Genomic DNA, 27,991 nt, shown 5'->3' with positions numbered 1-27,991 from the left:
CACGCTGTCCAACAAGCTGTGCAAATGTCACTAATGTCTTGTGTGTCCACGCTACAAAGATTGAAACACTCGATGAGATAGAGGCACCAATCTGCACCTTGGTCTTCCTTTTCCATTCTTCCCTCATTCATGACATTCTTCCCCTTGAGGAAGGATCTCCTCCGTGACCCCACCCTTTTCTGAATCAGGACTGTGCTTTGAGACTTGATTCTCATCCCAGTTGTGAAAATGCCGAGCCGATGGAGCCAAGAAAATTCCGAGGCACAATACTCAGACCATGAAACCCACGGTTGTGCCTTCAAATTCTGTCCATGAAGGTTAGAAACAGTATTTATTTTTTGTCAGGGTTTATACATGAGAGATTTGATCCTTTCCCATCACATCTGAAGAGAATGGGTGTAATGAGAAAGCTGTCGATTGTCATTGAAGCGTAAGCCTCTTAGCAGATGTTGGCTTGTGTGCGTGCAAACATCTGTGTGGCCCAGAGACATTTGCATTTCCAAATAACACCCCAGATGACCTGTCTTTTTGCTAAAGTGGGATTTAGGGGATTTTTGTTGGACATTTTTTCCTCCACTGTAATCCTGAAAACAAAACTGAAACATCCCCTAAACTTTAATCTTATTAATGTTACATTCAAGTAAATGGTGAATGAAGTCACATTTACAGAAACGACATCCGGGATGGTGCTTTACATTGACTGGCAAAGCGAGTTCCGTTTTGGTGCGGTTGCAACTGTTTCCTGTTTGTTTCGTGAGAATGGCACTAGGTGAAACTTCTCGATGCGTTCTTCATTTTCGCGATGCTGAAAAAAAAAAAAAGAAAAAACTCCCCTGGTGGGTAAATAGTAAAAAAGGTAGAAGTGTGAGCACTTTTTCCATCTCTGTAAAGAACCAGAACGCACAGTTGTTCTTGATTCGAATTTTCATGACTTCAATTAAATTAGCTCATGTTCCACCCAGTTCTGCATTCTAAAAACAAAAGTCTGTATGCAACGGCACTTGATTGCAGAATGCATGACCGCAAACGCCCCCAAAATAAAAAAGTAAAAAATAAAATAAACCAAAAAGCGGACAACGCTAGGCTTGCCTGACATCTCGGTGCAGAAGAAACTTTAGCGCCGACCCAATTTTCTCCCCCTGTCATGCAGGCGTCACGTGACAACGTCTCGCCTGCAGGTCGTGCGTCTTCTATGCACTTGCTCGCTTGTTCGGCGTGTGGACTGTGGACACGGGCGGTGATCGATTGGACCGTCATCATGTCCTTAGCATCCAAAGGATTCGAGACGAACGGAACTGACCAGAATAACGCCGGTAAATTGATTGTTATGAAAAGTGTTGCCCATGTTTGGTGCATGGCTTGTTTTAAAATGTAGACCTTCTTAAATAAGTTTACTGCGTGCCGTTCTCTTTAACCCTTTAATGTCATTTAACTTTTTCAAGTAATTTTATTTAAGTGGACTACAGCCAAAGTATAAAGCAGGGTGGCAAATTTAAGAAGTATACTGATACAATCTGGGATTTAAAAAAAAAAAGCTGGTAAATGTAAATTGGCTACAAAAAAGTAGTTGGTTTCTGATTCTACTTGTGTAAAAAAAAAAAAAAAAAATTGGGGGAAAAAAAGATTGGCAACGTAAGATGGCCGCTGGTGACTTCATTTCTCCGAAGTGGCCGTCGTCCGCCGTTGCCAGGTAATATTTTCTGTTTTGGCGAGCCAGCATGGCATCGTTGCCAGTTGGCACAAAAGATAAAATACTGAAAAATAGTCCGATAAACTCATACGGTAAATAAGCATGATCTCCTTTGTCCTTTACTCACCAAATGTAATGCAATGGAAAATATATTTCTTATATTTCTATCACCTGAATCTGGTATTTGATCAGGTTTGTGCTGATTTTTTAAATATATATTCGCTCTGTATAACTCCACAGTTCTTCTGGAATGAGTTTTGTTGATGAAAAGACTGTCTTTTAGTGCATGTCCAGGCGCAGTGCCCAGCTCTCCCCTCACCTCGCTTGGGTACCCACATCATCAGCACGGGCAACGGCCGCAGTGTGGGCACAGCCATTTCTCTGCAGTGCCCAAGCAAACACAGGCCGGTAGGCGGTGAGCTGAAGTGTGTCATGGATGCAAACAGCCCTCGCTGGGTGGGGGAACTGTCCTGCAAACGTAAGTTGGCAAAGATGGAGACTACAGTGGAACCTCCAAATTAGTGGTCCTCCTTTGTTTGTGCAATAATAGTCCAAGTGCTTTACAAACACATACAGATGGGTGATTATGGCAATATATTTAGTGCTGTGTGGATTCCAGATTTGAACATGGAATAATCACAATACATTATAACTTGACACCACAACATATGAGATTTTTACGACATAATGAATTCATGGCATTATTTTGTGATTTTGGTGAAACCGCAATTGACCAACTTTCCCACTAGAGGAAGGTCTTGCACTCTCTTTCTATGGGGAGATTTGTGTCAATTATTCACATAAATACAACCACAAATATATTTGTGATATTCATGTATTTTTCCAAACACTTGATTTATCTTTCTCCCTGAGGCAATAAAATGGATTAAAATACTGATCAGAAATTAATTGAATGAATTAAAATATTAAGAATAAATGTTCAGAAATGTTTCAAATTGTTTAATTCTTTTTGCCGTGACTCAACTCTTTCTACATAAGGACGTAACACATTCAGGCTGCTCTAACCATGAAATATATGTTCTCCTTGTCCGTCTTCAGCGTTGTCTCCGTACAAAGACAGTGGTTTCCGCGTGGCTGTTCTTGCATCCATCATCAGCATCGGCATAATATGTATCATGTCCTTGGCGTTCATCACTTGCTGTATTTGGGACTGTGCCCAACAAAACAGAGCAGCAAACGGAAAAAAAACAAAGCAGCGCAGGTGAGTTTGTTCAGTTACTCTCAAAATGTGGTTGTTCTGAGAAAAAATGGAAAACCTTCCATCCTAGGGATTCATTCAAAAGCCATCTGGAGGATGGCGGGTCCTACCATAGCCTTGAAGGCAGATGTGACGTCAACTTAGGAGAGCATTTTTCACCATGGGGTACTGAAATCCCAGAAAATCTTATTGACAACAGGTGAGAACAAGATAACCTTTTTTTTTTTTTAATCAAAACTAAGGAAATTCTAAGTCTTCAAAGATCCACACATACTTAAACCTCCATTTCTCGCAGTTCGCCTCAATGGTTGACCCATGGACTGGTCCATACACAGTCCCCCTCGCATCTGCGCCCCTTTGGATTCTATGATAACCGACATCCACTCCCACCAAAATCTAATTGTGCACAGGTTTTTGGTCGGCCTCACGACATCACTATTTCCTCATGCTCCAAGTGTCCACACGCATGTCTGCTTCAGATCCCCACTGAGCAAACTGATTTGGTGCGGCAGCCTTACGGTCAGCGGTGAAGCTCGTTACAAAGCCTAGAAGTTCAAATGAAAAATTTGGGAAAACAGCGAACACTCCTGTTCCAAGCCCGAGTCATAGACACCGCTCGGGAACGTTTAGAATTGCCTACATAAATAGTTTAAAGCCCAAACTATGAACTCAGCACTTTCAACCCATCTTACATTACCCTTAAAATAAATGCTGTGAAAATTCGAGGCCACTGCCAGCTGTCTGGCAACTTTTTTTAAATCTAGTACTGTACTATTTATCCGAAACAAGTCTTTTGCACTTGCTCTACCTTACGTTGAGCAGCTAGCCATTACTTGCTAAGAAGCTGTTACGTTCAACCACACCTTTCCTGTCGTCGTTTTGAAAGTTTTACAACGGAGTGGTGCGCTGGGAGCCTTGCCTGCCTGGAGCAATACTACCTTAAATGTGCCTTTTACTAGTTACGCCTCCCACCCCATGCCTAAAATAGCAGTTATTGGAAGTACATTATATTGTGCATTGATGTCAGTTTATTGTACGTATACGCATAAAAAACATTGGTATCTGATTGGAAGGATACTAGGTTCATAATTATGGACAAGCAAAAGTGCCATAATTCAATAAATGGATACAACCTGACAGTTGTCTGCACGCTCCCTTGTTTTGATTCAAGATTCATTGTTTTGATTTGCCCCATGACGACATAGAGAACTGACTCACCCCTTTGGTATTAGGTATTGTAGATGAGCACCATCCTATCTATGATGGCCCTGCAGATGGGACATTTCTTTGGCTCCGGCAGAGCCTCGTAGCATCTCGTGCACGTGCACACGTGTCCGCATTCCAGAAAGACGCAGGAGCGCTCCTGGTACAAGCATACGGCGCACCGGCTGGCCTGCTCATCGCTTTCCTCCCAATTTTGCTCCTCCTTATTTTTCTTCTCTTGCTCCTCGAACTCTTTAAGGATGCGCTTCACGCGCTTTCTCTGTCTGAGGCACTCGTACTGCTTCCACAAAATGTAGAAGAAGGTGGAACAGGCGGCCAGGCCGAAGACGACTGTCAGAATGCGCCACAGTCTGACGTCTCGCTCCTGCTTCCTCAGGAGAGCGTCAAAGTCCAACCGAGTGAGGAAATACAAGAAGCCTTGCTTGGGTGGCTGCAGCTTAATGACGTTGTTATCTAGCACCAGCTCGCCGACGCCCGTGACGCTGTCGCCCAAGCGCAACATCTCCTCCGTTTCGTGAATGCCTTTGGCTCGCTCGCCGGTGATGAAGTTGCCGATGACGCTGGACAGGGACTGAACGGTGGGGTGGAAGTTCTCGTACGTGGTCTCCAGATTTAACTCTGCGGCTTCGAGCGGGCGCACGACACATACGGTGGCGGTGATGTTGTTATCGTGGGGGCCGAGTGCAAACGGAACCGAGTTGGTGCGCTGGTGGATGACTTTCTGAGTGTTGCTCCTGCACAGGGAAGTATTTTAATGAAACCAACTCACATCTACTTCCCGACATACATTTGACTTGCCTGTTTACTGACATACCAGAGTTGAGTGGTGCGGTTCCAAACCATTTTCTCCTCCTTCAAAGTCAGTCTCTCAATGACCCCTTTGCAATTGTCAAGAAACTGGCTACTGAGCGTTTCCTTCACAGACCTCACGACACCTGAAAAGAATGACCGGTGTACAATTAGTTACACCCGAGAACAAAAAAAAGTGATGTAGTAAATATTGTTTGGACCAATGAACATTTCTTAGGGCTGAAGAGAGAGCAATAGCAATGTGTACATGTTCTGTTAGGGTTAGACAATCTCATATACGTTTTGATGCTCATATCTGTACAATTCTCGTTATGAGTTTATATAAACATAACTGTTCAATCAGAACACGAATACAACACACATAACTGTATGAACACACACACATAGGCACACAGAGGGGTGACGCCCCCCACATGTGACAAGTTCCCGCCTTTCCAGGCAGTATAAAAGAAGCTGACCTGGAGAAGGAAGCTGTTGTTTCATCTGCTGCCGTGCCTCGTGCATTGGCCGCCATTAAACAACCCAAGATCTTGCCAATAAAGAACCAACTCTATACTCCACATCTTTGTTGTTCCTGGCTCAACATCGGACATCCCGCACAACACGCAACAGGGCACAGCAGTTGGAAATCAAGAATCAACTCACCCTCAACGACGGCATAAGGGAAACATCTTCCCGGTGTTTCAGACAGGATCATTTTCAAATCCTGGTCAATGGAAACTTTCTTGGCATCCTGTGCACAGGAGAGATTTCTGTTGAGTTACACAAGGATTACTGGGACACTGAACTTTTTTCAACGGCGGACCTTTAATTTGGTCACCGTCGCTGCTTTGTTCCTGTACACGTTGAAGAAGACAGCAGTGAGGGCCGAGCTGGTAGCCAAGAGGCCCACCTGGACAGCTGAGGGACTCCAGTCCATTGTGCTATCATGACAAAGGTAAGTGCACATGTTTGTGTCAAATGTTTTTCAATCAGTACTGTACCAATCAAGTTCAGTGGTTTTAATTTGTTCGTACTTGTTAATTTAAAGCCATATCTAGGAGTTCGACTAAGTGCATCACAGTGTCCATTTCAAGCTGCTCTTGACATGAGTCCAGTTTCGCTGACCCAATGACATTTACCACGGTTTCGGTTTCATTATCATTTAAAAAAAAAAAAAACCTGAAGTATAAAACTCTTGCGTTAGCGCAAAGTGAAAGGGCAACAGACGGCCTTACCCTTTATTGCCAATAGAAAATGTTGGAAGTTGATACTCTTTAATAAAAACTAGCGGTAGCTTTGTGAGGACATTTTGTTTACGTACGCTTCCGTTTCGCTCATTCGAACGGGTTTACGAGCATACATGCTAACGCCCTGAATGAACGGTTAGCTTGCGTCACTTTACCCGAAAAGAAAATACATTAGAAACTGTTTCGAATCGAGGAATAAAATTGCTCAAACAGTTGCTAAGTGTCGCCATATTACCAATAGGAACCATATATACGTGCCTGATGAGGTGACGGGGGCCAGCAGTCGAGGCTTTGTCAGCAACCCTTCGACTGACGTCATTGCCGGTGTTATGGTGACGTTTTCCACTTTTTATCATGCAAAGAAAGAAAATTTTAAATTGTGGAATTTGTAATCAGCAACATTTTTCTACATTCGAGACAACAAATTTCGACAATATTTATGCCTAATGCTAATTTTGGCAGCAACATTGGTATCAAGACTTAAATATAAAACACCTGGCAACCCTGCACACGTACTTCGTCATTGTCACCACTAGATGTCAGTGTAGTTATTTATAACTGTGAGTACTGAGCGTTGGACATTTATTACCCTCCATCTTGCATAAATCGTAAAAACAGCACGTTGCCATAGTTTTCCTTGGACTGACAATTCAATAGAAAAAAAAAGTTAAATTAGCAAATGATAACTGAATAATACACCTGACTCGTGTGTTTTTCATACTTAACAGCTAGAATATTTTTGAAAGACACAAGCTCGTGGTCTTTGACCATAAACACAACAACACAGTTTCCACAAATCAATCTTTTGGGCAACAGCATTAAATCTCTTAAATAAATGTATGAGGATTGCTTCTCCAAATCTATTATTTCCATCTTGTCCCAAGATATAGTGTAAATCCATCAAGGTCCGTCACATTGTCAAAAGTAGCAGATTAGTAGTAGCAAGCCTATTTTGACAAACTAAAGAAAATAAAAATGGCAAAAAAAATTGAAAATGTATTATGTGACATGTTATATTTATATAAGCAAAATAGTGTCATGAATAACGTTGCTATTAGACGGCTTGCCGTGTGTTTGAACCTCAGCTCTTGCATCTCCCCTGGCTGAATGAGTCAGACATGATCAACCTTGACATGAATGAATGTTAGATATTCGAAAATCCTTCTGACAGTAAGAGGTGTGAACTTCTTTGTGACCTCAAAAACATCAGCAGGCCTCTTGCTGTTTGTTCCTACTCTGGCTGAAACAAAAGGAAAATGCAAGTATAGTTGTTGGAGGTAGAACGGAATTATTTGGCATAGGGCTTTGGTAAGTAGAAATGGCAGGCATTATCTAGCTTTATTTACAAACTTAAAATAACACCCCCAAATCATTGCAAAGTATCAATGTGAGATTTGGCATAATTACCCAAGTGTTGAACTTTTAATCTTCCCCATGTCATGTGACATTTCCCCTTTGAGGCACTCGTACGCCCCCAATCTTCATTACTGTCGGCTAATTGCTGGATCTTCTTTTCATTTGACCTTACAAGCTCACTTAATCCCTCAATGTGGTGCAGCACTTTCCTGATAATAGGGAGAAACACACTGATTGAAAGTGAGTTGTGCTGCACACTTTGGTATCCTCGTTACATCATGGACAGAATGAGGTAGTAGCAAAATGATCTTGGGTTCTACGTATAAGAAACCTCAGCAAAAAATCTTTCTGTTGGGAAACAAGCATCTTTCTTTATAGAATGCATTTGTTTCCTTATCATCTTCTCTCTCGTGTGTTGCTGAGCGCCTCACACCAAACATTAATCAGCCTTTCCAGAGGTGGGGCACTCACAAGGCTCCTTTCATTGATTGCATCGCACTGCTGTGTGATGAAGAGTCTGACTCACTGATGTAAACGCAACAACAACAGCTCAAAGTAAGCGAATGGAAAAAGGAAAAAGCGTGATTAAAAAGGATCAAGCGTTGCAAGTATGCTGTTTATGAATCACAAGGAAATGATCTTGACTCTAGAGATACCACAAAATGATTCCATGGCGGCATGTCTCAAAAATTATTTAAAGGACTTGGCGCTTACTTTGGGTCAGTCACTTAGTTTTTTGTCCGGTACCACTGCAAAACTGAAAATAGATTATACAATGTCATTTGTTTTTTTTATTTTGGTGGGCAAAAGCATATTTTCAAATTCTATTATACAGTGCTTCAGATTTCTTTTTTAAAACTAAGAACACAGTGGCACCTGAAATTTGAGTGGAAATGGTACACAATTTCAAGGTGCATGCATGAATCACTGATAATAATCACTCATTTTCACTATTGCTGATAAACCTAAGAAAGTGTGGAGCAGAAGTTTAGAATATCAAAATTTATTTAAGAATTTAAAAAAATCATCACATTCAGTGGCCTAGTGGTAGAGTGTCCGCCCTGAGACTGGAAGGTTGTGGGTTCAAACCCTGGCCGGGTCATACCAAAGACTATAAAAATGGGACCCATTGCCTCCCTGCTTGGCACTCAGCATTAAGGGTTGGAATTGGGGGGTTAGATCACCAAATGATTCCCGAGCGCGGCACCGCTGCTGCTCACTGCTCCCCTCTCCCCCAGGGGATGGATCAAAATCACATGGGGATGGGTTAAATGCAGAGGACAAATTTCACCACACCCAGATGTGTGTGTGACGATCATTGGGACTTTAACTTTAACTTAACTTTAACATTCATTGGTCATGTGTGACAAGATGAACATTTTAGTCTCACTCAAAATTTATGGGCAAAATTTGCCAACCATTGAGAGGTAGCCCTAATTATACAACACATCAAAGTCATGATAAAGCTTTGCAAATGATGTGCACTACTGTCTATATCATTTGACATTTTTCTGTTTACTAGTTGAAAGGCAGAGTTAATGGCTCACAAGCATTTGTGCCCCCAGTGTCAGGAAGAAGGATTAGTGCTGGCACCGCCCGGCACCCACACACACTCAGAATGTGACATATGGCCTTGCAACCACCTCAGACATGAAGTCTTTACTTTTCATCTGTACTCCCACCGCCGCAGTCTATGATGAGAACTACTGTGTAAACAAAAAGACAATTTTGCCAACGAGGCTGTCCGAATGACATTGCTCAGTACGGAATGAGAATGCTTTGGAATAATAGTGATAGAAAATGCTAAACGTAGCTCAAGTCAGAGGTAAATGCTAATATAGCAGTTAATTATTTGCGCTCTCGTATTTTTAGTCCCTTGTAACACTCATTTGTGTCGTTGGTTAAGAAAAAAACAACAACTTTGCATCATGATGAACATTGTGCACAATGTCCTTGTATCATAAACATATGTCAAGATTCGGATTGGCAAATGAGTTCCTCTTCCAAACAAGAAATTATTTCATGTTTCATCAAGCACACTCCAGAAGTAGTCACACGCCCCCCCCCCGACACTTCTCATGGGCGGGTGGGTCCTTTGCTTCAGCTTTATAGGAATCGTAAATATAGCGATATCTCATTGCCGAGCTGGACAGCTCAGTAATGCTTCAGAGGGGATCCATTTGGAAGCCAAACAAAGAGGCAGGGAGGGGTGTGCAAACTCCCAACGCAGCGCATCATGATGCAAACAGCGCAAGAGAAAGAAGAAAGAGAGGAGGCGAGGGAAGGAGGAGCGAGCAGGCGAGCAGACTGACTCCAGCTTCGTTGCTCTCACTTGCGCTTCTGTGCAGCTTTTCTGCCTGTCCTCTCTCTTTCTCTCACAGCGACGCTGAGACGGGGACGTCAATAGAACCTCCAGCTTTCTGGACCCAACTGAAAAGGCGCAACCGAGGGGCACAGGAGCTCCTCCTGCTGCCACACCATGCTGCCCTGGAGGAGGAACAAGTTTGTTCTGGTGGAGGATGACCATAAAATGAAAGGCAAGAGTCTGGGGACAGGATTGACTTATCACTCCATCCTCTCGACTCTATTGCGCTCCTGTCCCGACCTGCTGCCCGACTGCCCCTTCGACTGGGTGGGAAACATCTTTCATACCAAACGACAGAAGGTGGAACTAAACCGAGAGGAGCCTGTTTACAATGTGCGCTATCTGGGAAGTGTGGTCACCATCACGGCCAAGGGGGAAGGTTGCACCCAGGAAGCGGTGGCCAAGATCTGGGCAAAGAGCAGCTACGGGGAGCAGAGCGTCAAAATGAGGTTGACCGTGGGACCGCAAGGCATCCGCATGAGCGCCGACAAATCTGGGAAAAAAAGTCCCGTTCATCTTTACTCTCTGAGCAGGATCACCTGCTGTACGCCGGACCCGTGTCGCCCCAAGATCCTGGCCTGGATCTACAGGCACCAGATAAAGAACATGGCCATCGTCCTTCGTTGTCACGCCGTCTTGGTGAGCAAGGCGGAGAAGGCCCAGGCCATCGCGCAAAGCCTCTACCAGCACACAACCTCCGCCTTCAGCGAGTTTAAACGTCTCAAGCGTCAGAGTGACTTCCGGCACTGCCGGCAGCAGCTGCTGGGGGAGGAGGCGGTGCCCCTGATGCCCCTGAGGAGGCTTCTGAACGGGCAGTGCCACTACAGGTCGCCCGCCGACACCCCCGGCAGCGCCGCTCGTCTCTGCTCCATCACGGAGGAAGAGGAGGATGACGAGGAGATGGCGGGAGAGGAGCGACCCTCAGAGACGGAGCGCAAAAGCAAGCGGACGGTTTTAACGACAAACACGGACCCGACTCAGCTGCTGTCCCAGTTGGATCTCGGGGATATTGCCAGACTGGAGCAGTGCCAAATCAACTTTGTCAGCGAGAGCAATAACAACACGTTTACATTTATAACGTCGTTGGTGTAAACGTGAAGAGAAAACGAAAAGGACGTAGCCGTTTGTTTACTTGGGCTCCCTCCTTTTGAAATGTATTCACCAGCGTCGCTGGTCTGTTGCGAGGGCCCTCTGTGTTCCGGCCAGATGGCTCTGACGCTGGTGCCGACTGTAACGAGCGGGAAATGTTTACAAGAAGAGTTGCACACTGACGCACACCCTGACGAGCACAACCAACGTCGGCGCTCTTAGAGATGCAGCATGAGATGCTCACGTTTTGATTACAAACCTTTATTTCATTTATTTTTTTAAGCAGGTTCTTTGTATGTTTGTGTCGTATTTCTAACGTGACAATCCTAACTGATGTTCAGATGGCAGATTGGGTTATTAATGAGCGAGGCGACGGATTAGGATGCAAGCCATTGACGGGACGTCTTAATTACTGCCATTTGTTAGCGTCCTTATCATTTATGCATGACGTGTCAAGTGTAACCTTTTGCGTTGAGCTTTTGTCTTTCATCACCTTCAAAGTGAACACTGTGATAAATGTGTGAGCAGGGATAAAGACGCACACAAAAGTCAAATTTATGTCGTGCATCTTGACATCAATCCTTTTGTAAGACACATTTCAGTCTGTCATAACCGTGCTAGCAAATTTTTCCCCCCCCTACATTAGCTCTTACATAACTTGACAAATTGAAGAACTGTTTAGAATATGGTTAGACCTGCTTTCCTTTTGATTGAAAGACTGACAGCATTGTGTTGTATATGAAATAAAGCTTTTTGGAATATTCATTTTCCAAAATGTGATGTGATTTCTTGAACAGAACAACTCATCCGCACGTAGAAGTTGTATTTCTGAAGCTATTAAACGGTAAACGGAAATAATGCAAACAGAGATCGTCACTCGTAAATTGGAAGTCAGCCCTATTGAATGTAGTTTGATGGTTTCCCGCCGGCCCCTGCTCGTGCTGAGGGGGGCAATTAATCAGCAGATTGAATTGTGCAGAGAGAGAACATAAAGCACCTGCCACAGCAGTTTGGCTGTCAGGCTCTGACATAGCAGACTGCTCCAAAACCAGGACAGTGACTCACCCATCATCACTTTTTACCACGAACATCAGCGGTTTATTGACGACAAAGCCTTTAAGGTGTTGTTCCGGAATATTGCACAATCTGCAGGTAGACATTGCACCTCTATTTGATTAGTCCACATTATTTTGCCGGTGGCCACAGCAACCCAGAACTATTACGGGCCTGCTATACAATACACACGACACAAACATTATGCAAGTTTTCTTTTTTTTCTTCCCTCCACATCACAAACCTGATGGTCCAGTGCTCATGAATGTACGTACCTGAATATTCTGTTTGTGTGTGTCACACTCTGCTTGCATCTCACTCTCAGCCTCCTCACTCTCTGGCTGCGCTCTCGACTTCTTCTTCTTTCAGTTCTCTCAAACACCATCATCTGACTGTCTCAATGTCTGCCTCATTGTTATTCATCTTTACGGTTCAGAAATGGGACAAAATGTCCTTTTGTCTCTTCATTTTGAACGCAAAACAGGAAGGCTTGACTTTTCAGCAACCCAGTTTATGAATACCATTTAATGGCTTGCTTGGTTTAGTGTTGTGGTGGTCTGGATCTAACACCATTTGAGACTCGTATAATGATTTCCTTGAAATCCTTGATTGTTTTGGCTTTGTTTACTGACGGTGCATTTCCATCGTCTGTCGCGCTGGAGTCACAACCTGGTGCGTGGCCAGTACTGTGTTTACACGCAGCGCTTGGCAGAACAGCAACAGTGCTTTTATATCAACATAACTCTCAGGCAAAGACGAGGGAGCAGATGGTTGCATCAAGGTGCACGCTGGGCTTTATCACCGATACCTTCCAGAATAACAAGCGCTTCAAGCCCACCATCTAAAGCTTTGTTGTGACACATTGTCAGCCACGGGGGACACAAGGTGGGGAATTGATTCTGTCCTACAATGCAGCTCGTCATGTAGTACAAAATAAGGTGACGTTGCAGAGCAACACACCATGCTTCGGAATGAGACGAGATGAGTGACAGCATTGTGGCAAGTGGCATCTCATTTATGCACGCCGCAGGTGTAATGTTCAATCAGGAGTAAATAATAAGACCAGGAGAGGTGCCACTCTGGATGGATGGAGGGATGGATGCAAATGAATAGATGGATGGATGGTGTTGGCACTGCATTAAAATCAGACTTACCAATGCCTGAAAAATGAGCAGTCAGATTGTAACTGGGAAGCTAAGTTATGAAGTGCATTCAAATTCAGACATTACATTTATGTAAAATTGGAATGTTCATGCAAATGACCCCCGGACGTGTTTTTGGATCATCCCACGCTATTAAAATCACAAAGCAATGAGTCACAAGTCGAAATTTCAGGCAGCAAAAACAGCCTTATGGCAGCTTCGGAGAGAAGAGCTGCAACCTTGGTAACTTACAAATGAGATGTGCTGCTGTTTTGCTGGTCAGCAACACTGTCAAAATTTTCTTGCGGTGGATGATCTCTGTTGGCATACATAGCGCAAGGTGTACCGTGCTATTAATATTTATATTCAGGATTTCTTTTGTGTTGTTTAATTCAAGTTAGATAAGCTCCTAGAGCTGAAATGTTTTCGCTTCAGTGCCACTGAGCAGCTTGAAAAAAAAAAAAAGGAGTTGGCTGATTCATGAGAATTAGTTATTAGTCAGAGGCAAGAAAAAAAAGGAATAATATCCCCCCCACACATACACATTTCTGCTGGCTTCTTACTGAAAATCAGCACCAACAATTTCCCTGACCTTTCTGTCAGGAACATAGGCTAAGGAACGAGAAAGGCAACTTGTTCTTGTCACAGACATGAACAGACGATCCACTTTCAACATTGGTACATTTAAAAGTCCTCATAAAATGTCACTCGAGAACTCTGAACGATCAAGGCCCGCATTGCCATGACAACACTATTGCTAAAAGTGTGAAGTAGCTCCTGATGACAAGTTTGTGTCACACAGCCACTCTATAAAGATCAGCCTCATACAGAGGATTTGTAGAATGAGAATAGTCTTCATGCCAGGGCTGTAGTTGGCAGTAATTTAAAATGATGGTCAAATCCTCCTTAGGATAGTCATTAAATTATATTCATTCAAAAAGTCAAGATAGTAATTCATTTTGTCAATGTGACATTTGCGAGGTACATTGAGTTTTTTTCCTACAAGCGCAATTGAATCCATCCATCCATCCATCCATCCATCCATCCATCCATCCATCCATCCATCCATCCATCCATCCATCCATCCATCCATCCATCCATCCATCCATCGTTATTTCAATAAGCAGAGGTCACCTTCTCTCGAGATGAAACATGTACATTGAAGCAATAAAATTGTGTTTCTCTCCATCTTTGTCACTCACCTGGTATCACTCGTATTATTACAAAGCCCTTTTTGCCTCTCTTTTTGTCTTTTGTGTTTATTTCTTGAATGCGCATATCTGATTTTTTCCCCTTAAATTATGCTGGCAGTTTACACGACTCTTGTTGAGCCGTAGGAGACGGGGAGCAGATGGTGATAGGAAGGTGCATGTTGGACGTGAGCATTTTCAGGCCTCCTGGCATGGAAACATAAAAGCTTTCTGTTCTTTGGCTCATGATAAAGAACTTGCAAATAGAATTGTTGCATATTCAGGTAAAAATGAAAAAAAAAAAAAGACTCCGAGGCTCTGAGGGCAAACACTTCAAGCTGTTACAAACATTGCAGGCACGTTTTGAGAAATGCAAATTTGACTTTGCAACATAGTATTAGTGCCATGTTGGTTCACTCGGAGGCCCTTCCAGATTTTTAAATCTACAACCCCTGGCAAAAAATTTAAAACGGTTCATAAAATGGATGTTTGGATGGATGGATAAACAGCGGTGGAATTAATAGCCACGGGGAATTTGACACCACATGCCATTTTGTCGTTCTTCCGAATATTTAGCTCAGCCCACACCTTTCGCTTTGTTTATTTGTTGCATCACATCTTCCATTAATAATTGGCGCATACCACATAACTTTAGTTAAACGCAAAGTTAGACACGCAGTTAATCAAGGCAACAGCTGGAGCCAGTGACACACATTTGTCGTTCCCTGTGGCACATGATGAAGACTCTCGTAGGAAATCAAGCACCGGGCTGTGGGATATTTTGTATGCCTTTTTTATTGAGCTGCTTCATATCCACACTGGAGACTCTGCCATTGTGTGGTAATTGTCATTAAAATGACTTTGGCTGTTCCTTCCAGCGCTTGTCAACACTTTATGGCATTGTGAAGGAAGTGTCTAAACCGCCGGTGTCAAACTCAAGGCCTGGGGGCTAGATCCAGCCCGCCACATCATTTTATGTGGCCCGCAAAAGCAAATCATGTGTCAACTCAATGTTTCTTGTTAAAATACCCAAATTGTAAATTGTCTTCCCTTTTAATAACAGTGAGATATTGCAACTATTTTTGGTTACAATCCCACTTTCAAAATATATACCGTAATTTTCGGACTATAAGTCGCGTTTTTTTTCATAGTTTGGGTGGGGGGGCGACTTATACTCAGGAGCGACTTATAGTCCGAAAATTACGGTATATCTTTTTTTATTGGATTATGTTGTGTGTATGTGATAATAAGAGGGCCCATCCATTTCTATTTGAGTCACGGAGGAAACCATAACTGTGATGTGGCCCGCAACAAAATTAAGTTTGACCCCCCTGGTCCAAACTAACACATCCTGCTGTGTCCTGCTCTTCTGAGGCTAAGTAACGAGCAGCCCAAAACTTCCAAACATCACGTCACTCTTTGCTTTGACATGTTATGAGAGCGCACTCTCACTGTACTGAGCTCCCCACATTTCATTCAGATTCAAATGATATACTATTTTTTTTCTCCCCAATGAACACGGAATGATCTTGTCAGTTTTATCCATGCTGGAGATAAATGGGTTACAGTTGAGGGATCATGTGTGCACAGAGTTTGATTTTTATGTGCTTCAAAGGACAGAGAACAGTAACTCGTAAACTAAATGGGGGGGGGGCAAATTTGCCTATAACAAGACATTTACAGTCGAAATATGAACGCTGCAGTGCACACAGCTAACGAGCTAAGATTTTCCTTCAGCTATGTCGTAAAATGGAAGGAACAGCTCAGCAAGGTGTGTCTTCTGCAAATGACCAGACAGGAACGCACAAATTAGATCACTGTGGCTAAGGTAAGAGCGCAATAGATAGATTTGCATGTGAGCCGGCAGTGTAAAGATATGAACCTCAACCAACTTAAGCATCTGTCTCTGAAATCATCAGGGGACCAAATCCAAGCCAGTCCACTAATAATTCATGGCGGGAAGAGGGAATATGGGGACAGAGTAACTTTTATTTTACTTTTTAAAGGCCGGCAACTTAACTCAGTCACACACTTTTTTATTAAAAGCCAGTTTCTCAGTTTGCTGAAGTGCAATGCTGGCATTGCAGTTCCAAAAGCAAAAGCAGTGCTTAATAAATTTAGCACCTATTTATGTATGTTGTATAGCACAAATAATATTAGTGTACTAATCAATGTCAGTGCAACCATGACCAGTTATAAAATGATAAAATTCAATTACTGTCATCCATTGATTTTTGTAATTTTATTTTAATAAAAAAAGACTCAAATAGTCATTCACAAAATTTCATTTGTTGATCTAGATTTATTATCGAAATTATATAATTTCCTGAACATTTTAAACAACAACAATCATTACTCTCTTGCCTGTGAGAGTAGGTGAGGATGCTCTGGGAGTCTCTGCTCTAGAATAAATTAGACCTGAACGATTCACGCTGTACCTGACCGCTAAAGCTCAGGGGTGATGAAATTGCCTGGAGGCGGAGGCTTCGCCGGGGGGCCGCAACCAGCTATTACCCCCCCCAACTCCTCCCTTGCAGCTCAAGGCTTTTTCGGCGGTTGTTGACAAGGCTCTCTACAGCGCTCAGCAGGTATAGCCTGCTGTTGGCGGCCAAAGGTGCCCCCAGAGAGGCCGAGCCAACATCCTTTCAGCGGGCCAGCCGTAATTTCAGCGGCAGTCGTATCAGAGCCTGGCAGACAGTCTAGGCTCAGCTAATCTCATGAAGAAGAGTTAAACAATGCGCTGGACCTTCCAAGTCCCCCAGTGTTGGAGGGAGACGAGTGGGATCTGGCTTCATTTGAAAGTAAAGTGTGTCTAGTGAGAACCAACTTTGAAATGTGTGCTCATATGCACAACACAATTTCCCTCTCATCATGAGTGAACATTTCTGCCCAAGATAGTAGTCATCATTCTGACAAGCTTTCAACGTGCTTACTCACAAAAGAAAGACTACAACATTCAGAAGCACTTCATTTCAAGTCTTCATTAAATCAAACAGTCATCTCAAAACAAAAACAAAACAAAACAAAACAAGAATCCAGTCCAGGGAAAGCCCATTATAAATATAAAGTGAATTCATACTAGTTTGAAACCCTCTTTGATTTTAAATCCTACTTTGAAAACCTAACCCTGGTTTCAAAACCTTAAGCCCAGTTTTAAACTCTACTACAAGACCTAAACCTTAGTTTAAAACCCTACTTTGAAACCCTAACCCTAGTTTGAAAAGCTGACTTTAATTTGAAACCATACTATGACAACTCTAACGCATAACCAAACTAATTAAATGGACCATCAGGGATTTTCAAATGATCCAAACAATACATCTACTCCTCTACCTCAACATTGGAAAATGCTTGCTTCAAGTACAATGCCATTAGATAAAGACTAGACCAGTGGTGTCAACCTCTGGGCCGCGGGGCAAATTTGGCCCACATTGTAATTATATTTGGCCTGCACAGACAAATTTGTGTAACGACTTTGTGTCGATACTAAAGTTGCAAATTGTCTTCATTTTTTTTTCTTTAAAAAGAGCCGTTTCTAGCAATTTTTATTACCATTCATCTTTTATTATAATTTTCTTTTCAGTTCTTACTAGTCTAATTTCAAAACTAGTTATTCATCAGTTCCTTGTGTAGCCGATATTGTGTATAATATGAGACGACAGTCATAATGGCCTTCTGAATGTGAAAGCTTTGCCTCCCACGTTTGACACAGTTCATCATGAAGCTCTTATTGACAAAACCGGAAATAGCCAGCCATTAGTGTGTTCTGCATGAGTGGATGACACAACTCTTCAACAAAAATCAGCAGCGGTTGTGCCCACACGCATGCTGGTGAGCTGTTTAATTTGTTCTCCGTCTGAATGCAGTTTCCTTACATCAGTGCATCAAATTTAGGCTAACTCTTAAAAAAAAAATTTTATATCTCTGGTGGGGTTACATTTATCTTGCATAACTTAGTGATTCTTGACCGGGTTGGACATGTTAATCATTTGAAATCATATTATTGTTTGGTTAGAAAATATAATATGTCTTCAAAAGACTGAGCTCTTATTTCAAGAGAGAACAAATTTCAACAGTGTCAATGAGGCTCACACAAATTGCCTCTCAGAAATGGACACAATCAAGTGCTTTAATTTAGTCCAGCTCCCTGAGGACTACCCGGCTGACTTTCATTCTTCATTAATATTCCACATGTCAAGTAGTTCCACAAACACCAGGGTGCATAAATGACGAATTCAGAAGACTCAACCACAACGCAGATCAGAACTCACTTGAGCATACAATCCACTTTTCCCACATGGCGTACGGATGCTACAATATAGTAAACATCAACAACAAATAGAGGAGGGGCGAGGGATGTTGGGGGACTATTTGAAGAGATCGTAAACTGCCACAATGTTACATAAAAAGAAAGTAGGCCAGGATAAGATGAGTTACATGTGGGAGTCTCTCCTCAGAGCACCCATGTAGAAATAGAAAGAAGATTACACCAGCAGAATTATGGATTCATGTTTTTCTTGGTTATTTTGATGTGCGGAATGGACTATATTAAGTAATTGCATGAAAGTGTATTACAAAACAGTTTTACTGTTTATTTTTCATTGTTTAGTGATAAAAAAAAACAGTACATAATTAAACAATATCACACAAGAGCTTTTAAACTAAGAAGTTACTGTCTTCCATTGTAAAAGCAGACGCTTGCAAAAGTCTTGTTATGATTAAACACAAAAGATAATCTGTTTGTTTTCATGAATTAATACAAAATTTAATGAATAATTGCTGTTGAAAGGACATTAGAGGATTTGGAGCATTAAAGGAAAAATAAAAATTGGCTCTAAAACAATAACTCGATTATTAAAATATTTGTTGATTAATTCGATAATCAATTACTTGTCATTAATTTTGAGAGCTCTACACAGGACCATTACTTTGCATTTTGATTTGATTTGTATTCTATGTGCTTTACCACCCACAATGATTTTTTTTTTTAAATTGTAAAACCCTCATAACATAGGCTTTGAAAAAGTTTGTCTCAACCCTTTCGGCTCCGTTTGGCTCACTGAACCATTTTGTGATAGACTGAGAGTAATTTAAACAATCTGAATTTTTGAATTCTTGCTCACCTTTTTTGAATCACCGAAACAGCAGATAACGCCAACAAAAATAAAACGTGAATCAATAAGGGATATAAACACTGATTTTATGGACTTGAGTTACTCTGAATCACTTTAGTGATCCATTTCACTTGAGTCTCTGTTGTTGGCCACCTGCCATAGTAGTCTGTTCTCTGTGTGTTCTCCTGCTGTCAGTAAGAGAAGAAAATTGCAAACTATTTCTCTTGCACACCTTGCACGCTAATGTCTCACTTGGGCTCCCTTGCTCAGGATTCCTCATTTTCCAGCTGCTGCGTTTTAATAAGAAGTCCACCCAGTGAAACTGGACAATCGGTCGATTAACAGCCTGACTGGTGGTCTATTTAGACTTCAAGTACCTTTTTATGATCCTCCTTGTGTATCTGCCGCCTCCCACCTAATTGGTTCAAATTTAAAATATGCATGCGCCATCACATTCGTGCTTCTTCGGAAGTTGACACGAGAGCGAAAACAAGTAAATAATAAAAAAATAGTGCAAGAGTGCAACTTTTGAAAATGTTCCTGAGTTTAACAGATGTTGAAAGCCTAGAATAGGAAGATTGCTTTACAGTCTAAAAAAAATATTTTTATATAATACATTGAGAAAGCTTTGCAGAAAACACCACGCTCAAGTGACTTTTTGAAGCATCTTCCATCTGTCACGTTGCAAATGTTCGACTGTCACATGAAAGGAAAAGATTGCAGCGATGGTCTGTTTTGATACAAAAGACAAAATCAAAAAAACGCTAAAAGAAAATTGGTGTCATGAGTTATCAAAGGGAACTGCGGTCTATTTTATTAAAGATGAGATTTTCCTTAAGCACGAGCTTTTTATTTCATCCACACTGCATCCATCCTCAGTCTGTTTCAGCACATTTCTACTATAAAGCAGATTAAGGGAGCAGCAATGCTTTTGAGAACATCTACCAGGGGACTTCAGAGGCTGAAGCAGCAATATTGCAACTACCTTTGTAAACCGGCACAAGAAGCAATTAAAGAGAGCTACTGCAACTCTGGCCCGTCACTGTTCTTTCAAATGAAAAGGACACGGAGCAGAAGGATGCGGTCGGTGGCTTGCGGCCGCTCGTTGGGATTTGCTCTCAGACATGTGAGGCTTCTCAGCAATAACTCACGAAAACACGACGCATATGAGAAAACGTGGCTGAGTAAACACAGCGACCACCCTGCTACCACAGATACGATGAAAGGATGTGATGAATTCATGGATGCCCCCTGAGGAGAAGCATGGTTTTCTATTTAATGATGTTATTAGGGCAGCTTACAGTAAAGGCTTTGCATCAATTATCTTGGCCATGAGCCTATCATACATGCTATGCCCAGGTTACATTCCGGAAACATACGGAACCAGTGATCCCAGCAGTGACAGTTTCTAGTATGTGCAATAGCTGAATATGAAACTCAGAATATGAAGTATGAAATGGTTTTAAATCATTGGGTGTTTGTATGGGAAGACACCAGCGAGTTTTCAAGGGCAGGGCGCCTCGCACTGACACTGATCAATAGTACTGGTAAAAAGAAAAATAGTTTTTGGCTTCGGGAAACAAATAAATTACTTGTATTTTGGTTTTTTTAGGTAAATGGGCAGAAAACAAGTTCGTAATAGCGAGGCCTTGCGGTCTAAAAATAGCATTTGTACGGTCGCTATTGAGTCCACCTAGTGGACTGGAGGGAAATTGTGGAAATTATATTTCATCATATTAATCATATTTAATAAAAAAAAAAGATTTTGTTGCAAATCTACTTTAAATGTTCATGTGGAATGTGTTAGCGACGACGTTGTCATTCTGGCTTATGCATTTTTTTCCATTAGATTGGCCCCAATTAAATCCGCCAAGGAAGAAAGGGCTAGCTAGCTAAATCTGCCAAGGAAAAGCTTGTTGATCAATGATACTAATAATGTCAGTCTGCCATCAAGATAACAACTGTTCTGAGTGTAATACAGTATTCGGAACTATCAACAATGGAATTCACAATTGCCATCGTTATGGCACTGCCTTACTATTTCAAAATACAAGCCTCAAGCTAATAGCAAGAACCGGACATTGTTATTGTAGAGATGAGAAGACTGTCGGTGGCAAAGTGATTTGTAAGCAGCTTCTGGAAGACTTGAGGGCTGTTATGATGTGTTATGATGCAATAGCAGAAAGTGAAATTCATTAGCAACCTTTCTTTTCACAATTTTGTAGACCCGCTAAGGTCAAACAGAGGCCGCAGTTGGATGGGGAAGAAAATAGATATCATCCGATGGCTGAGAATTACTCTGAATATGTCTGGCTAATGTGTTTATTTTCTCTATCTCTTTAGTTATACAATCTACTACTATTATAACTGAGGTCTTAAGTACAAGGTTTCTATATTTGGTAAATTTTTGTTAGGCTGACCCAGTGGTCTTCACTAATGAAGTAATTAGCCCTGTCGTTAAGCCAGAAGCAGTTTGGACTGCTGCTACTTAATTAACCAACAGGCTCTTACATTATTCATTATACATTTGATCGTTTGTTACTTATATAATTACGTGTCCATTAATTTCTACTTATTTTGACGTGATTTCAGTCATGAGGCTCATCATACAAATCTGCATACATTCTGAACTCCGACGCAAATTCACTTGCATCTCGTGCGCACACTCATGTACACAAACAAAGTGCAAATTTACGAGTGACACATTTGAATCAGAACGTCAGAAGCTGCAGTAACAAGGGCGCGTGTTTGTCTTGGGAGGCCTAAAGGCTCAGCACTTTTGTGGAGAAGCCAAATGCTAATGAATAATATATACGTCGTACGATCTTGGCAGTGAACGTGCCAGAAAGTCACTTCATTATTTACCCATCAAGCATAATCAAGTAGCTGTGATATATTTGCAAACAAAGTCATACATAATATCGGTCAATTGTGTAAATGAGATGAATTGCGATCAAAGCATCTCAACCTTAGATTCTAAACTCGTTCATTGTAAACTATTCTATAAAGCAAGCCGCGATGAAGAAAATATATTTTTTGAAGTCACCATAGCAATCCGAGCTTTCCCCACTTAGTTCTCATGCAGCTCATGTTCGGCGACATCTGTCATATTTGAGGTTAAAACAAGGGGAGTAAAAAGGACAGAGGCGTGATTGTCATGCAAAGTCAAAACCAAGCCGAAGTGATTATCAGCACATCCCCAAAAAAAAAAAAAAAAAATCATACACGCAGATCACACAGATGTTTCGCAATGAGGCATGAAATTTTAAAATGAAAAAACTCTGTGAAGGACATTTATTTTAACCAAAATAGCTTTCTCTGTTTTTGTAATCAGCAGCTCATATGCAACACAGCGTATTTCACCTGACACTTTAGACAAGCTTGTTTGAGTAGATTAGCTTTGCCAAAATCCATTGAAGATTACAAATTAAAATTCTCTCTGAGTGGGTGAACATCAAAAAGTGAACATCACGACACATTTCTTGCACATCTCCCGTTCAGGTTTGGAATTAAGTGCCGTAAGGGCTTACTTTTTGAGTGGCAGAATCCATTTGACATGAAATAACTCATTAGTCCACATTGCCCTCTCTTTGCCTTTGCATCACACAATTCCAACTTGTTATACAGTTGTCAGAATAATTAATATGTACTTTATCAGAATAGCATTTTGCCCTACTTTGCAAAGTGTTAGTACATATGTTTAATCGGTGTTTGTAAGACAAAGAAAAGTTTCACTCTCTAACAGAACACCGAACTGCGCTGTATTATTTAGTGCGGCTGCATGTTCTTGTCTTATAGCTTGCATCATGTGACATGTGCACCAAGAACATAACTTCATGATATAAACTATTTTGATAGCTTTCTATATATTTCTACCACATTTGATTGGACATTGTGAAATAATACACAAAGTTGCATTTCATCAACATGGAGCCTTTTATTTGCGCAAGATTTATTTGCCACTTTGATGGCATATACTAAGCATGGGGACAATAGCATAAAACACAGGGTGCATAATGAAGTCGTTGGAAAGAGCAGCTTGGCAAAATGCTGATGGAATGTAAATGACGGAACATTTGTGATTGTGCAATGGGTTCGGTGCCGTCTACAAAGTTACTGCAAATATTTTGTTCTTGTCTATGTTACGAGCCAGTATGTAGATTAGGCCAACGCTGGAGATTTACTCGGGGTGTACAATCAAAGTATTTTCATCCTGTAACAACAACAAAAGTCAAAATCAGTATTCTTCTGGTGTAAATGAATTTCATCATAACCAAAAATTGCAAATGATTGTTGTGCATACAATCGGTCTGCTTAAACTTTAACCCTTAAATAATCATTCCAGGAAAGTATTTTTAGAAACTCTTGACCTGGTCCCTGGGGGTCCACTTTAAAATTTTGAGGTGTAATATCACCACTCACCACTAGATGGCAGACATGGCTTTGTTGCACTTCTCTTATTCTGAACTATACTACAACACGAGTAAGCCTAGTTTTTTTGCAGTTTGGGAATAAAATACAAGACAAACATAGTACCTGAATTATATTAAAAGTTTGAGTGAGTTGATTATTTGTGGGAAAAAAGAAATTGCAAAATGTGGTGCCTTTCAGCAGCTCCAGTTTTAAAGTGTGTTGATCATGTTTATAGTACCGTATTTTCCGGACTATAAGGCGCACCGGACTATAAGGCGCACCTTCAATGAATGGCCCATTTTAAAACTTTGTCCTTATATAAGGCGCACCGGACTATAAGACGCACCATTAATGCATCATGGCAGATTTTTAATCCAAATCAAATCAGTCTCCATTTTATCTTTTTTATTTCAACTTCAGACACCACAAATTACTTTATAATCACAAAGTAATGATCCATAGCCTTTTTGATTCATAATTCATAGTCTTCAGCGGGCCACATATGATTGATTTCATGACACAATGCTTCGGGCCAGTTTAAATTTAGGAATTTGGTCCATATATAAGGCGCACCGGACTATAAGGCGCACTGTCGGCTTTTGAGAAAATTTTAGGTTTTTAGGTGCGCCTTATAGTCCGGAAAATACGGTATACAGTATGTCTCTTCCTTTGTCAGAGGTATTGAAGGGGTATTACAGGAAGTAAAATAGTGTAGAGGTGAACATTTTACTCCTTGACTTGTTGAGACAAAATCCATCCACCTTCCAAAAGTGCGCTGCCGGCGTCTTATCAGCAATAGCTTGTCCACAGAACAAAGCAATGACTCCCCTTTGATGGCGGCCCTACGGAGAGGAAACATGATTAAAGTGTTCTACTTTCTGTCAATTCTCTCAGGGGAAACTTGATAAATCTACCGAGAGAGTCAGAACAAGGAGGGGATGGGAGCATTTTCTCAAAATGCATTTTGACATTTCTCTCTGTTACATGTTCAAACAGCAGAGCAAAGGTGACGTCACTTGAATACTTGACATCTTAAGAACAAACGAATATCTCTTCGCTATCTGTCATGGAAATTGACTAACTGTTATTTGCAATTATCGTTGGCGACCTACATCTCATTACTCATCCCTCACCTTGTTCTCCATTTCCAGCTGTCTTATGCTATTAAGTTTCATCATAGTCCTGCCAGAGTCTGTCTAATTGCTTACCACTTTCATCCAAGTCAACTGTCAACACCACAAAGCAACACGACTCTCTCCTCTCTGTGTTCTACCGATCAAACTACCTACTCATCTGATTTTCATGCCATGCACTTAGATGAGTGTGAATGATAGATAGAAAACACTTTCAGACGGAACTATACAACATTTTGTCCTGCGGTCAGATTAGACAATGCTCATGTTCAAACTTTGTTTTTATTACTCGGATGAATACTGTGAGTCTGGTTGCATGTAGCGAGGATGTGTTTCAGTAGCAGCTCCAGGCATCTACAGCATGGCATTAACTCCAGATGTGGTAGTTAGCGCTTGTTAATTTACAAAGCACTGTTTCACATGCAATACAACCCAGCTCGGCCTGAGCTTTCCAAATGTGTATGTTCAAAAGTTCAAAAGACAGCGGTAATCGAAATATAAATGTTAGCTGCTTAGTATGTTCTTCATCCAGTCTTTTCACTATTTAAAAATGTCGTGAAATGATGGAACAACCTAGCTAGTTCTGGAAGTAAAATAAAATTGTGTGTGTATATGTGACCAACCTTCAAAATGACAGCTGAATTTTTTTTAGAGGTGATGCAATGAACCTGCTAAAACTTGTCGGATTAATAATCAAAGTGGCTCCTCTCCATAAAGCAAAAATCCGTTGAGCATTGGACACAAAATTATATTTTAGAATAGAACTATCCCTTAATTGCTTAGTTCAGAGCTTTATTTATATTTAGAAGAATTCACAGCATTTTACTGTATCATCATTTGAGACTTCACTTTGAAGCTACTTTTTCACTCTGGTAATGTCTGTGTCCATTTAAATGGAAGCTAGGCCATGGTCATGGTCATCTGTTTCGTCCAAACAAGCAGACCTGCTGTCCTAGATTCAGGGAAAAAGGCCTCCTGGCTGAAGCCACGTTGACAAATTAAGATGAGGAATCACTAACTGAATGAATGCACCTCCTCCGGGCCAGCAGGGAAAGAAAGAAAGTGGACAGAATAAATGGTGGTGGTGTAGGATGGGTATCTTGCAGAAAATTGAATGCCTCTTTGGTTTTGGAGGACAGAATAATAACCAAGTCACGTTTTCATCCCAGCGTTCGTCATTGCTCAGAGCATCAACACAAAGTTTTGTAGGACAGAATAATAACCAAGTCACGTTTTCATGTCAGCGTTCATCATAGCTCAGAGCATCGACGCAAAGTATCCCAACATTGGGCCCGCTCATTTATCTTTAAGCATGGCTATTTTGATTGATCAGATTTTAATATCTGTTTGTGTGACACCCTGAATAAAACTTTTCATGAGAAAAACAAAACAAAACAAAAACACAGAAGACGAGAGTGCCCCAGCAGGCTTTCACCTCGGCTGCTTCTTACATTATGTGTGCTTAAGTGATCAAAAGCCTCCTAGCGGCTTTAAATAAGCGATACACATTTTTTTAATTCCATCTATTTTATTTAGTTTGCAATAGCTCTTTAGTGTTTTGATCTCACAACAGATACATTTTTGGTTAATGTGGGGAATATAATATTGGCCATTTTCCATTTTTTACACCCATAAAACTGAACTTTTTTTTCCTCCATTACTATCTCGAGTAAAGATGTGGAATTTAGGCTACACGTCTCAGGTCTGTCTGTGCAATGTTGTTGATTTGCAAATTAGACACATTTATCTTCCACAAGCAAAGAGTTGTCAATGGAGCAACTTAATCTTGTATTTTAATTTCAGTATTGTTTATTTGAATATAACTGTTCTCACAATTTGTACTACGTGAAAAGCTTTTAATGGAGCAGTTCCAATATGCATGTTGAGCACATAAAACTGAGCTCAAGTATGTCAGCGGATATCTCCTAACATTCTCCAGAGGGGGAAGCTCTCATGTTGAAACATAAGACCTCTGCAATATCTGAAAATGTTCGCTCAATCAACCAGACAGGGGGCTGACACTCTCAGCGACAAAGAAAATGGGGGGAGCTAATGCAACAAGAGAGGCCTCGAAAGCAGGTCATCTACTCATAAGAGAGACCTTATAGTTGGGAGGCAAAATCACTAAAATCACCTTTCTGAGGTTTTGACAGTTCTCATTTAAAGTATGGAATATTCTAGTCATAGTGCCCTTTTCATCTATTTGCTGCACTGACAAAAGTCTCATTTTCATTTTAGAACAAAGTCGCTTGAAGTCTGCTACGATTATTCGACATCTCAAGTTACGGGTTACAAAACCGCTTTTGTGTTCCCCCTGTTCAACAGCCTTTTTTTTTTTTTTTTTTAAACAGACATGGCTTACGTGTCCCTCAATGTGGTGTATTTAAAAAAGGTTTTTACTCATTTTTCAGCAGATCAGGTTTTTCAGATATTTCATTATATTCTTGTTTTCCGGTTTAACTTGTAAAAAAAGCTTGCACAATATGCTTTTGATTTAAAAATATGGTAAAAAAAAAAAAGTTGGCCAATGCTTTTTATCGCCAAATATTTTGCGTATATTATCATTTATCGTCAACTAAAAATTTGAGGAAATTATTTTTTCCTGATTTAAAGTCCAAAAAAAGGATTATCTGTGAATCATGTCAACATTTACTGAAATTGTTGTAAACTTTAATCAACATTTAATTTAGTTCACCATTCCAAATGCTTTATTACGCACATCTTGGTGATGAAAAGTGTCATTCGTGTCACTCTGCACTTCATCTCCAGTGCCTCCTCCTCACCCGACACTGACGGCAGCGCTATATATGTCTGGCTTTTGCTCTCACTGTCGGTGATGCACATTCATCACAGTGAACAAGGTTGAAATGTTTTATGAGTTTTAATAAAAGATACAAATTGTTGGCTATCAATTAAACACGATTCCTTTCCCTACAAAGCAATGATAATCCAATTCCAAATGAC

At 41.1% G+C, this 27,991-nt stretch overlaps 3 protein-coding genes across 7 annotated transcripts; 2 read left to right on the top strand and 1 right to left on the bottom strand.

Moving 5' to 3' along the window:
- The first annotated feature begins 131 nt into the window (after positions 1-131).
- LOC119135713 lies at positions 132-4,046 on the top strand. 3 transcript variants are annotated; one of them, XR_005100603.1, is made up of 6 exons: positions 132-1,313; positions 1,974-2,168; positions 2,750-2,912; positions 2,980-3,108; positions 3,205-3,760; positions 3,809-4,046. XR_005100603.1 is itself a non-coding variant. In XM_037273527.1 (5 exons), the coding sequence occupies exons 1-5, from the start codon at positions 1,145-1,147 to the stop codon at positions 3,437-3,439; spliced, it is 876 nt and encodes a 291-aa protein (XP_037129422.1). In that variant the 5' UTR covers positions 132-1,144; the 3' UTR covers positions 3,440-4,046. The 3 variants fall into 3 exon arrangements, 2 of the variants coding, with proteins under 2 accessions (XP_037129422.1, XP_037129410.1); XM_037273527.1 differs by having other exon boundaries at positions 2,995-3,108; positions 3,205-4,046; XM_037273515.1 differs by having other exon boundaries at positions 3,205-4,046.
- mul1b (mitochondrial E3 ubiquitin protein ligase 1b) lies at positions 3,923-6,517 on the bottom strand. 3 transcript variants are annotated; one of them, XM_037273483.1, is made up of 5 exons: positions 6,431-6,517; positions 5,749-5,866; positions 5,589-5,676; positions 4,948-5,068; positions 3,923-4,867 (listed from the first exon to the last, which is right to left on the bottom strand). In XM_037273483.1, exons 2-5 carry the CDS (start codon positions 5,860-5,862, stop codon positions 4,138-4,140), a joined length of 1,053 nt encoding a protein of 350 aa, XP_037129378.1. In that variant the 5' UTR covers positions 5,863-5,866; positions 6,431-6,517; the 3' UTR covers positions 3,923-4,137. The 3 variants fall into 3 exon arrangements, with proteins under 3 accessions (XP_037129378.1, XP_037129389.1, XP_037129398.1); XM_037273494.1 differs by having other exon boundaries at positions 6,408-6,512; XM_037273503.1 differs by lacking the exon at positions 6,431-6,517 and adding an exon at positions 6,161-6,354.
- A 3,142-nt stretch (positions 6,518-9,659) lies between these two features.
- fam43b (family with sequence similarity 43 member B) lies at positions 9,660-11,745 on the top strand. Its single transcript, XM_037245668.1, has one exon. The coding sequence runs from the start codon at positions 10,008-10,010 to the stop codon at positions 10,983-10,985; it is 978 nt and encodes a 325-aa protein (XP_037101563.1). The 5' UTR covers positions 9,660-10,007; the 3' UTR covers positions 10,986-11,745.
- Positions 11,746-27,991: the final 16,246 nt, after the last annotated feature.

The sequence above is a fragment of the Syngnathus acus genome, chromosome 2, assembly GCF_901709675.1.
Source record: "Syngnathus acus chromosome 2, fSynAcu1.2, whole genome shotgun sequence".
In the NCBI taxonomy this organism is placed as follows: domain Eukaryota; kingdom Metazoa; phylum Chordata; class Actinopteri; order Syngnathiformes; family Syngnathidae; genus Syngnathus; species Syngnathus acus.
The sequence above is the reverse complement of the archived record's forward strand: the minus strand, read 5'-3'. Positions and strand labels throughout refer to the sequence as shown.

Bases quoted from the DNA above. Each gene is read 5' to 3' on its own strand.
- fam43b (XM_037245668.1), top strand. From the start codon at position 10,008: ATGCTGCCCTGGAGGAGGAACAAGTTTGTTCTGGTGGAGGATGACCAT.
- mul1b (XM_037273483.1), bottom strand. From the start codon at position 5,862: ATGGACTGGAGTCCCTCAGCTGTCCAGGTGGGCCTCTTGGCTACCAGC. The intron at 5,069-5,588 runs GTGAGTTGATTC...CATTCTTTTCAG, and splicing joins CCCTTATGCCGTCGTTGAGG to GTGTCGTGAGGTCTGTGAAG. The intron at 4,868-4,947 runs GTATGTCAGTAA...TTCCCTGTGCAG, and splicing joins AACCGCACCACTCAACTCTG to GAGCAACACTCAGAAAGTCA.
- LOC119135713 (XM_037273515.1), top strand. From the start codon at position 1,145: ATGCAGGCGTCACGTGACAACGTCTCGCCTGCAGGTCGTGCGTCTTCT. The intron at 2,169-2,749 runs GTAAGTTGGCAA...GTCCGTCTTCAG, and splicing joins GGGGGAACTGTCCTGCAAAC to CGTTGTCTCCGTACAAAGAC. The intron at 3,109-3,204 runs GTGAGAACAAGA...CATTTCTCGCAG, and splicing joins GAAAATCTTATTGACAACAG to TTCGCCTCAATGGTTGACCC.